Here is a 12,207-nt window from a genome sequence, read left to right as displayed (position 1 = left end):
ATCTTTGAATCATCAATTTCTCCAAGAAGCCTAGTTTTTTGAAATTTAGAAACTCAATCTTATTTTTAGGGATATTCAGGGTCCTTTTCTAGTATTTAAAAGTAGGTCAATGAACCATAATTTCACAAGAATATTTCAAACTTCAAATTTACTTTCTTTGATTTCATAGCCTTTTTCTTATACTAAAACCTTAGTTCCTAATGACATTAACATAATTACTCATTTGGTTATATATATGAATCTATATTTGTATCTCAATAAAAACATTAATATTACTTTTAACAGTAAGTCCATAGAATTTGGACTTGAGTATCCGTAGAATAGGCTTGAGTATCTTTGTAATCCTTTATCCTTAGGCTATTTCTCACTAGAAATGTACAATAAGTAACTATATTTTGAAGTTAGCACTGCAGCACTGTCATCCCGTTGTTCATCGATTTGCTGGACAGGGCACCAGTAATGTCTCCATTGTGAGACTTGTTACTATTTTTGGCATATCGGATACTCCATGGTAGCTTCACCAGACTCTGCTGTGCAGGATTTTGAAGTTACTTGAAGTTAATTATTTTCTGTGTCATTACCTCCACACTCATGTACAGTTAGGCTCATTTGTTTAGGCTCATTTGTTTGTTTGCTTTTGCCTGTCCATATACTGTTTCCAAAACAAAATGGCAGAGGGAAGTCAATGAGCTGGATATATGCTTTGGACACAGGATGCCTGGGTTCAACTCCTGGCACTGCATGGGCCCCCAAACACCACCGGTGGTTACATCCCTGGCCCTAACACTAAGTCAGGAGTATCTAGCCCCTGCGCATCACAAGGTGTGGTGAAAACCAAAGCAAAATAAAACTGCATCTGAGAAGCTGGAGAGATGGGCCAAGCACATGCTTTGTTTGCATGCCGGGGACCAGGGTTTGATCCCATTACCACATGATTTCCCCAAGCAGAAAGCTGGGAGTAACCCCTGAGAACTACTGGGTGTGGCTTCAAACTAATTAAAAAAACAACAATAACAAACTGCAGATAAGCAAAGGTAGAAAGATTTAAAAAAGGGGGCTGGAGTGATAGCACAGCGGGTAGGGCATTTGCCTTACATGCGGCCGACCCGGTTTGATTCCCAGCATCCCATGTGGTCCCGTGAGCACCCCCAGGGGTAATTCCTGTGTGCATGAGCCAGGAGTAAACCCCTGTGCATCGCCGGGTGTGACGCAAAAAGAAAAAAACAGAAAGAAAGATTTAAAAAAAAAGGACCAAGTCTATTCAGACTTACTGAAACTAGCAATGATGCTGTGTACTTCTTTCTCATTTTCAAAGACACTATTAAGAGGTTAATGCATGTACCTTTCAACATAAAATATGCTAGAGGAAAAATGCTACACTTTTATTGTAGGACAGGAAAAATATTTTTAGTAAGCCAGGATACTTTTTAGAACATTTTAGCTATTTATTAAAAAAAAAAAAGTCATGTTACAATATAAAAATAAAAATTTAGAGGAAATCTCCCAATATTACATATCCTAAATATATAATTTAGCTATAATATAATGAACATATTATAACATTACATTAATATTTTAGACATATAATACATTATATAATTTAATAAAAATATAATTAACATAACTTTTAATTAATAGTTTACAATTCCCCCATCAAATTGTATAATCCATTGGATTTTATCATATTCATAGTTGTTCAATCACTGCCATAATCAATTTTTGAACATTTCCATTTTTCCCCTAAAAGAAAGTTCTTCTCCTTCTTTGCATATCCAGTGGTTCTCAGGGCTTACTCCTGGCTCTGCACTTAGATATTATTGATAACTGGGCTCAAGGGACCATATAGGGTGCCAGGGATTGAACCTGGGTCATCCATGTCAATGCAAATGCCCTGCCCTCTCTCTGGCCCCCAATGCGAAGTTTTGATGTTTGGCTTCTTCACTTAGAATAATGTTCTTCATGTTATAGTACGCATTGATACTTCATTTCCTCTTATTGCTGAGTAATATTTCTTCATATGAATATATCACATTTTATTCATTTATCAGTTGATAGATATTTGGGCAATTTCTACTTACTATTATAAACAATTATTTGGTCTATTATTTCATTTCTCTTTTTCCTTATTTTCCTTACTTTTATTTTCTTTTGAGCTACAGCATTAATTCAATGAGTGGTCAATACATTTTTAATCCCATTTCTTTCCCTTAACGTGTTCACCATTAAGGTAACATTGTCCCTTACTCCCTTTGGGGTACCTGTAGAAGCAGATCTTTTTCAGATCTTCCATGTACTTCCTGCAGATGTCCTGCAAAGGATCTCTCTTCAGGGGACTGGTGTCCACTAAATTATCATTCCAGGACCCATTCCAGGGTTCCACACATTCTTCTATACACTTCAAAATTTCTTTGTCATGAGGAGATGTGATCTGGGTGCCGGTTTCCCAATAAACCTAGAGGGTGGGTAAATACAGCAGCAATTGTCGGAAATGTAGGTTAGATGTTTTACTAACTACAAGGAGATGTAGATATTTAAGCTCGTGGAGAAGTACAGCGAGGCAGCCCAGAAGAAGATGTCAACACGGAGCCGGCAGCCCAGAAGAAGATGTCAACACGGAGCCGGCTACAAAAGTACCAAAAGGTACTGGTGGTAGTGATTCCATAGGGGTTCTTCAATAAAATGACATTCAATTAAATAACAGGCTTTCTTATCTTTTGGGAAGTGCATGTTCATGATAAGAGAGTATAAGCAGAACATTGGCATATACCATAGATACAATAATCACCTTAGGTCTTGCACTATTTACTAAAGATAATGGAACCATTTAATATCCACTTAACTTAATATTACAAAATTCTGGCATTATAAAACATTTGTTACGCAGTATAAATGAAATTATTTTTCAGTGACAATGTGGAATAACAAGTCACTTTATATAAATACAAGTCACTTTTATTTAAAAATATAAACTAGAAAAAAAATTAACAGGGTAGTTATTCCATTTATATTTCATAGATGTGTTTTCGAATATACCGAGAAATATATAGGGGAAGGAGCAAAAAAAAATAAAAAGATAACAAAGATGTAGTTAATACAGAAAGCTATAAATTCTGTGACGGAAATAAGCAAGGATACAAATGAGCAAGGCTTTATATACAGATGGCCACAAAGAGTATCATGCTGAGTGAGATGAGTCAGAGGGATAGGGATAGACACAGCAGGATTGTACTCATTTGCGGGATATAAAAAACATGTATGGGACTAATACCGAGAAAGAGTAGAAATGAGAGACAAAAGACTGGTCCATGGTTGGAAATTTTGCCACAAAGATGGGGCTGGGTGATGGAGGACATTTAGGAGAAGGGACCACTATAACAATGACAGTTGGAAAGGATCACTCTGGATAAGAACAGAATGCTGAAAGGAGGAAAAGGGATATACATGATAACCTTTCAGTATTGGTACTGCAAACCACAGTGACCAAAAGGGGTGAGGGGAGGAGGTGGGATGGGGGGGGGGAGTGGGGGAGAAGGAGGAGGGAGAAGGAGAGAGAGAGGGAGAGGAAGAGGGGGAGGGAGAGGGGGAGGGGGAGAGGGGGAGAGAGGAAGAAGGGGGGAGGGGGAGAGGGGGAGAGAGAGAGAGAGAGCGCGCACCTGTCAGAGGCGAGCTGGCGGGGTGGGGGACAGCGGGAAGGAAGGGTGGGAAATGGACACTGGTGGAGTCATGATGGAACACTGTATGACTGAAACCCAATCAAGAACAACTTTGTAACTATGTATCACACTGTGATTCAATATATATAAACAAATGAGCAAGCAAGCTTGGGAGAGTTAAGGAAGAACAATCCAAACAGAAGCAAAAACAAACACAAAGGCTTAGGGTGGGCCAGGACTTGAGGTGAACAGGAGAAATAGGAGGGGCAGCAGGGGGAGTGTGGCCCTGAAACACAGCACAGGAGAGGAATGAATGAGACAAGCCTCAAGAGGAAGGCAGGGGACAATCCTGCGGTGTCTCCTGCAGAATACTGCGACCAGCTGAGCCTACACACAACTCATACTTGATAACGTCCAAAACAGAACTAGCCACGCTTCTTCCTTTGCTCTGCCTGGTGTCCTACCTATCCATTAGAGCACGCTATGGCCAAAAGCTTAGATTCCCATTACATCTCCTTTCCTCACGCAACAGAGCTCAGTATGGAACCTTCCTATGTAAGAAAAAAAAAAATCCAAGATGATGGGCCAGCCGCCCAGAAGCCTTAAACACCGGCTCCGCACTGTAGGGATCTCTCTGTTTGCCCCACCAGAGATACTCTCCAGCCTGGTCACCTTCTTCTTTGGCACAGAGGCATCAGGTGGAGATAGGAAAGTGGAGACCCTACAGTTCCTGCTTCTCTTCCTGCCACCAGTGACTCCTCCTCCGAGGGTTTGCTTTAATATGACCTCATCTCTGAGATGGTCGAAAGGACGGATCTGGGATACGATGGGGAAATCAACGGCAGGAAGATACCAAGAGTAAAAAGACCAGTGAAGGGACTTTTGTAACAACCCGTGTTCCAGAGCAATGGGGTCCCCTGGGGCTACTCCATCCTCGAGGATCAGCCTCAGTACTTTACCCTTTCTGTCCTTGATGGAGTCATGCACCCCAGTGTGGAAAGCAGACTCAGCACACAATTAAATGAACTAAAAGAAGTAGGAGTGATAGCGCAGCAGGTAGGGCGTTTGCCTTGCACGCAGCTGACCCGGGTTTGATTCCTCCGTCCCTCTCAGAGAGCCCGGCAAGCTACTGAGAGTATCCCGCCTGCACGGCAGAGCCTGGCAAGCTACCCGTGGCATATTCAATATGCCAAAAACAGTAACAAGAAGTCTCACAATGGAGATGTTACTGGTGCCCGCTTGAGCAAATTGATGAGTAATGGGACGACAGTGATAGAGTGAACTGAAAGAAGCAATGGTGAAGAATTCAAGCTTTACCTTGTACCCATTGTCTTCTTTGCGGTTGTGGGATGCCGTGATCATCACGCCGGCAACTGCTCTGAGCTCCTGGACTGCATACGGCTGAAAAACACAGGAACGCCGTAAATCCCGTCTGCTTCCAAGCTACATACACATTCAATGGAACACTGTCTTTGATTAAATAATAGGAAAAGACATTTGGATATAAACTGCCTGAAGCCCCAATTGTCAAACCCCTGGTTTGGGAATGAGACTCATTTCTAGAAGGTCATCAATAGCCACCGAGTTGGTAGGTTTTTATCTCTGTAGTCTCACTGAACTATCCTGTATTATGATTTTGTTCATTTAACAAATATTTAATGAATGCCTAATACATATATGAATATATATATGACAGACATTCCACCAGAATATGGAGATATAAGTGATGAATATAATCAAAATGTTATAGCTGGCAGTAAATTTGGAATGTTCCAACCTGGGCTTCTTAAATCTTTTCCACTTATGACACCTTTGTGTCATAAGTGAAAATTCAACATGGGTAAGTACTTCCAAAACCACTTTGAATTCACTGATGTTGAGTTACTTTTTGGCTGTGGTGCATTCAGAAATCTTCCACGGCTGCTGAGCTATTGGTGATTCCACTGAATCACAGCCCACACTGTAAAGAAGCTAGATCTCCATCCACTCCACATTTTAGCTATAAACACTAAAAATGAGCTCAGAACAAAGTTTCTTTTCCTTTGGTCTGTCACATCACTTAGTACAGAACTATATGCATGGCAAAGATTAGAGTTATAATCAAATAATAAAAACTTGCTGTAGTTTGTACCCCCTTTCCTTATTATCAAAGATGAGTCTGACTTTTTTTTTTTTTTTTTTTGCTTTTTGGGTCACACCTGGCGATGCACAGGGGTTACTCCTGGTTCTGCACTCAGGAATCACCCCTGGCAGTGCTCAGGGGACCATATGGGATGCTGGGAATCGAACCCGGGTCGGCTGCGTGCAAGGCAAATGCCCTACCGGCTGTGCTATTGCTCCAGCCCCAGATGAGTCTGACTTTCTAAGGTTAGGGAAGTAAAAACCATGCTGGTTGGGCCAGAGAGACTGCAGGGATAAGGTGCCTGCTTTGCATGCTGCTGACCCTTGTTCCATCCCCAGGACCACTTAAGGTCCCCTGAGCAACATCAGGGGTCACTTCTGAGCACAGTCAGGACTAGCTCCTGAGGATGGCCGAGTGCGGTCCACAAACAAACAAACAAACAAAAACCCAACACTGGCTGAAAATTTGTAGTTTAGATAATATGACAACACCTCAGGGGGGACATTCTTTGGGTTTTAGGTGGACCACTCATTACACAGACATTTGTGTGATGAGAAGCCCAGTCCCCCTGACTGGACAGAACTGGTCTATCATGGACACTGTGTGGTGGAGCCTCCTTGCCCGAAAGCCATTGCAAACTACAAATAAAATTCCGCCAATGCTTCTTCCCATTTCTGCATTTGGGTATATGATTCTATATGTCCACTGTTATGTTCATCTGCCCATTCTAACCCTTCTCTGTCATAAAGATGGATATTTTTCCTGAGAAAGGCCTAAATATGTATAGACTTGTCATCCTAACTCTGCTTTTTCTTGAACCAGACCTCCACTTCCCACTCTGAAGCTTGCTCTTTCTGATGCCTTTGCTGGCCAGATTAACGGCCCAATTTGTATGTTGTTCTCTAGCCAAGAAACCCTTCTTTTCTACTTAGCCGTCTGTGATTTTTGGATGATAGAATTCTGCTTGAACAAAGAAATTTTCCCAAGAGCAGTAAACTGTACAATCAATAACACAACACACTTACTACAAAAGGTGTAGGAACGTATCTTGAAAAAAGGTACACAGGAACATCTTTGGCCAGTAAGACAGCAGCAGTGAGCTTAGCAAGTCTAAAAGAGAAAGAGAGCTTTCACTTAGACCTAGGCTGGCCATTTAGCTAGCCAAAACAACTTTCCACAGAATTATAAAGGTCTGATGTGAATATAGCTTAGCTACAAAACCCTGAGTCCAATCCCAACCACTGTGACAAATGAAAAAACAAAACTTTCATATTATAATTGTTATGAATATATAGTAGCCAACTGGTTGTTTTAGCATCATGCTCCAACTTAAAATCACTAACTAGAGGGGCTGGAGAGATAGCACAGCGGGTAGGGCGTTTGCCTTGCATGCGGCCGACCCGGGTTCAAATCCCAGCATCCCATATGGTCCCTTGAGCGCCGCCAGGGGTAATTCCTGAGTGCAGAGCCAGGAGTAACTCCTGAGCATCTCCAGGTGTGACCCAAAAAGCAAAAAAAAAAAAAAAAAAAAATCACTAACTAGATCTGGAGATGTGACTTAATGGATTGTATGTGGTACATATGTGGCCTTCAACCTCTGGAACCATCTCTACCCCCAACACTTTCAAAGGAACTTAAAAATAAACAGAATTGATTTTTCTGAAGAAAAGATCAATTTCTTCCTCCTTTCTTATTTATCATATGGCAATTTTCCTAAGAAATAAAACATGTCAAGGCAAAAAAAGCAAAGAAGGAAGAAAGTGCAATGAGACTTTGATAAAAACAGCACGCAAAACTACTCCTTAAGAGAAAATATCATGGGCTGGAATGATAGTACAGTGGGTAGGCATTTGCCTTGCACGTGGCCGACCCAGGTTCGATTCCCAGCATCCCATTTGGTCCCCTGAGCACCGCCAGGAGTAATTCTTGAGTGCATGAGCCAGGAAGTAACTCCTGTGCATCTCTCGTCGGGTGTGACCCAAAAAGGAAAAAAAAAAAGAGAAAAGATATCACTGTACAATGATTAACGATTATCTAGGTGTAAAAACAACCTTCATCTAATCAAAAAGGACTTCAATGAGAAAACACAAATCGTATAATCACTTTTGTCCTGTGTCTTTGCTAAATGTTAAAATTATAACATAAGTTAATGTCATTCCAAGTGCTAATTCTGAGTCTTTAAAAGACCTGACTCCTTCCTGGCAAAGCTAAGACTTCTCTTGGAAATGCTCCATTTCTGCTCTGTGAGCACATTCTATTTGACCATTCCCTACTTCCAAAATCCACGCTGGATAAAGATGCCGCCATCCGGCGGGGCCTGGGGACCCATCTGCACGGTACCTTTGGCTGCTGCAGCTGCTCGTCACTTGGCCCCGGGTGTCGTACCCAACGACAAAGCCTCTCTGCTTGAAATCCGAAAAGCATCTCTCCAGGTACTGGTACATGCCCTGAAGCAGAGCCACAGGGAAGATGAGTCCCGACCCACACTTTTCACGACATCAAGCCTCTTGATTCTCCTGGCTTCTCAGGCTCCATCTTTAAGTCCATGCTTACTAATGTGAGACCAATACTGTTCAGCTCACAAATGTGAGATGACAAAGATGTATTTCTGGAGTTTTCAAATACCACAGAAATGTCACTTAATGTAGCCATTAAGTCCAATATGACACATAAGACATTAGGGGAAATAGAAGATGGGACAAGAGAGTCAGCTCGATTTGAAACAAAAAAACCAAAAACACTGTTAGAAGAGCCAAACTTTTCCCTGCCTTAAGGCCCGAGAGAACAGAATTTGACCATTTATTTCCTTTCCAGGTCATAAGACTCGAGAGCTAATTAAATGATTTGACTTACTCATGACACAAAATTAAAGTCAGAAACAAAAACCTTCACTAGAGCATTTCTTTCCACCCTCCCTCCATCCCCCCCTTAGTTGTAGAGGGTGTGGAATGAAGGGTGGGGATGTCCCATAAACTTGGCCATTGTGCCCACCAGTAGTTCTGTATTTCAGCCATCGTGCTGGCACACCCCAGGCTGCAGTGGACCAGAGACTGCATAAATTTGTTGTGGCACAGGGCTCACAAAGGGCAGCATGTGAGGTGGTGCCAGGAATCGAACTCAGACCTGTCAGCGATGCCGGGCCTCATCCCTAGTCTTGCCACTAGAAAATCTCTTAGCCTGGTCGATCCTATTTATAATTTCTTGTTTTGAGGGTTGGGGGCAGGGTGGGCCAGCAATGCTCTGGCCCTGTGCCATGGTACTTGAGGGCCACCAGGTCTTTACCCAGTAGTACCAAGGGGCTCAGTTGGTGCACAAGATTGAACTCAGAGTCCTGCACATATGGGGTGTATGCTCTACCACTTAAATCATGGCTCTGGCACAATTCATAGCAGGAAACTTCCCCACATTCCTGCATTAGCCTGTCACTTTAGAGAATCCCCTCAGGGCAAAGCTAGATGGTTTATGGTATCAATTAAAGTAATGTCTGAGAGATGCTCTAGTCCTGAATTAGTTTCGGTATATGGTACATGCATTATTGGCCTCAAAAGTAAAGCAACTTCGGGGCTGGAGTGGTAGCACAGCAGGTAGGGCGTTTGCCTTGCATGCTGCCAAACCTGGGTTCGATTCCCAGCATCCCATATGGTCCTCTAAGCACTGCCAGGAGTAATTCCTGCAGAGCCAGAAGTAATCCCTGTGAATTGCCGAGTGTGACCCGAAAAGAAAAAAAAAAAGTGGAGCAATTTCAAAAAGTAAGGATGAGTCACTGAGAAGTAATCAGTTTCTAAAACAAGTTGCAGTAAATTGGGGAGAAATAATACAGGCTGCATCATATCACACACTCCTCAAACCTTTCAAAGGAATATACAGAAAATATGGGGAAAGATTTTCAAATACTGATTAATTTTTATTAATAGACATAACGCCAAAATAGGTAATAAACTTCTTGAGTTTGTTTCTTTATGCTAATTGGGCATGGTAAATCCATTTTCCTGTTTCAAATGCAAAGTAACATTGTCACTTTGTGAAGCATCAGAGGTCATCGAAATGACCCAATCAGAAAGTTAGTCTGTGACATTAAAAATACATCATTTCCAAGTTAAATCCTAAATAAGAGCTTTGAGTCAGAACTTATTTTTTTTTACTTCAAAGAGATCACCTTCCCTGGCATATAAAATTGTTTTAAAGAAAGATACTATCTAATTTAGAAAGGGGACAATAATGATTAAAAAGCAGATCACATACATAATGCTTTATACTACTCACCTGAGTCGACTGTATAACTGTTAGGTCGTTAATATAGCAAAATCCTGCCCCCATAGCTGAGCGAAGCCCTGCAGTTCCAAAAGTCATACGGCAACAGAGACGATCTCTCAGCTCCTTATTCATCCCATTCCGCAACAGATTTTCAATCTGCTCTTTTGTTTTGGGATTCTATTAAAAAGAAGCAGCAACAATATTAAATGTAACCAAGATCACAAGCAGAGTTCTACCGGAAACTCTGCAGTGGAGGCAGTAAGTACTGTGTACTCATCACACCTACATCTGCAGCAGGGCTCCAGATGATACAATACCTGCCACTAAGTTCCCAGAGGAGCCAAGCCCTACTGAGGAAGATGTAAGTAGCTCCCATTGTCAGATTTGACTTTAAAGACTAAACTGAGGGCCAAAGAGATGGTATAGCAGATACTCTCTCTTTGGTCTCCTTGCTTGTTATGCACACGGCCAACCTGGGTGCGAATCCAGAGCACACCAGTGTATAGCCCAAAAAAAAAACAAAAAAAAACCCCAAGGGGCTGGAGCAATAGCACAGCGGGTAGGGCGTTTGCCTTGCACACAGCCAACCCGGGTTTGATTCCCAGCATCCCATATGGTCCCCCGAGCACCGCCAGGGTAATTCCTGAGTGCAGAGCCAGGAGTAACTCCTGAGCATCGCCAGGTGTGACCCCCAAAAACAAAAACAAAAAGAAAACAACAACAACAAAAACCAAACCCCTGAGTTATGGAAGCAAATGTAAAGTTCTAGTGGAAACAAAAAATAATTCATTGTTTTTTTTGTTTTGTTTTGTTTTTTTGGTTTTTGGGTCACACCCGGCGATGCACAGGGGTTACTCCTGGCTCTTCACTCAGGAATTACCCCTGGCGGTGCTCAGGGGACCATATGGGATGCTGGGATTAGAACCCGGGTCGGCCGTGTGCAAGGCAAATGCCCTACCCGCTGTGCTATCGCTCCAGCCCCAGTCTTTTTTTTTTTTTTTGGTTTTTGTCACTGTTTTAAAGTAAATATAGACACTACTACTTTGATGCCATCAAAACATGTCTACATAAACATGAATTCAAATAGCCAGATAATCTTCATTTAGAGTAAAAAAAAAGACATTTAACTGATTCTAAGGAAAAATTGGACTCTAAAGTTCTTAGGTGTTAAATGTGAACTTTGCTAAGAATGAAAGTGAAATTCACCAAATGTGGCTTAAGAAGCAGCGCCACATAGGAATAATAATGAAAGTAAGTTTCCACAGCCCAATGGTTAAGGTACTGGCATCCTAAACCAGGAACATTTAAATCCTACCTGGGGTACCAAAAGAAAGAAAAAATATTTTCTATATATCATTTATATGGATCTATGTAATCACATGTACATCTATATGCATACACGCATGTGGCCATGCACCAACATGCCCCTCACCCACATGCTGTTCAATGACCAACTGTATATAACTTAAAAAATGATTTTTTGATTATAGTAGAACTTAAGGTAACCAGTATCCATATCATACATAAATTAGTGGGAATATATGGAAATTGTGATTGAAGTAATTTGCTTACATTATACACACACACACACACACACACACACACACACAAATATATGCCATAGGCATAGAAATCTACACTGTATCACTGTCATCCCATTGCTCATTGATTTGCTTGAGTGGGCACCAGTAACATCTCCATTGTGAGACTTGTTGTAACTGTTTTTGTCATATCAAATATGCCACGGGGAGCTTGCCAGGCTCTGCCATGTCGGCAGGATACTCTTGGTAGCTTGCCGGACTCTCTGAGAGGGGTGAAGGAATCGAACCTGGGTTGGCTACATGCAAGGCAAACGCCCTACCCGCTGTGCTATCGCTCCAGCCCAGGAATCTACACACACTAACAAATATATAGCCTATGTAAAAATGTAAATTGAAGAGGCTGGAGAAATAGTACAGTGGGTAAGGCACTTGCCTTGTATGTAGCTGACCTGGATTCAATCTCTGGTACCCCATGTGGTCTCCTGAGCCCACTGGGAGTGTTCCCTGAGCACAGAGCCAGGAGTAAGCCCTGAGTACCACATGTCACCCCCAAAATATGAATTGAGAGAGAACCCCAAATAATAATCCCACACAGTAACCCTGGGCTACTATCATATTATTTCAATGTCTAATATAC

The 12,207-nt window shown here is 41.9% G+C and overlaps 1 protein-coding gene across 1 annotated transcript in view; it reads right to left on the bottom strand.

The window, feature by feature from the left end:
• The window catches only part of PGM2L1 (phosphoglucomutase 2 like 1), a 50,760-nt gene that overhangs the window by 17,335 nt on the left and 21,218 nt on the right, over positions 1 to 12,207 (bottom strand). Inside the window, exons 2-6 of the mRNA XM_004618189.2 lie at positions 10,039 to 10,206; positions 8,116 to 8,222; positions 6,801 to 6,885; positions 4,971 to 5,054; positions 2,259 to 2,452 (exon numbers count right to left, since the gene is read on the bottom strand). Coding sequence (XP_004618246.2) covers positions 2,259 to 2,452; positions 4,971 to 5,054; positions 6,801 to 6,885; positions 8,116 to 8,222; positions 10,039 to 10,206 — 638 coding nt within the window. The remainder of the gene's footprint in view (positions 1 to 2,258; positions 2,453 to 4,970; positions 5,055 to 6,800; positions 6,886 to 8,115; positions 8,223 to 10,038; positions 10,207 to 12,207) is intronic.

Source organism: Sorex araneus, chromosome 6 (assembly GCF_027595985.1).
Source record: "Sorex araneus isolate mSorAra2 chromosome 6, mSorAra2.pri, whole genome shotgun sequence".
NCBI lineage: Eukaryota > Metazoa > Chordata > Mammalia > Eulipotyphla > Soricidae > Sorex > Sorex araneus.
This window is presented reverse-complemented; position numbering and strand designations above follow the sequence as displayed.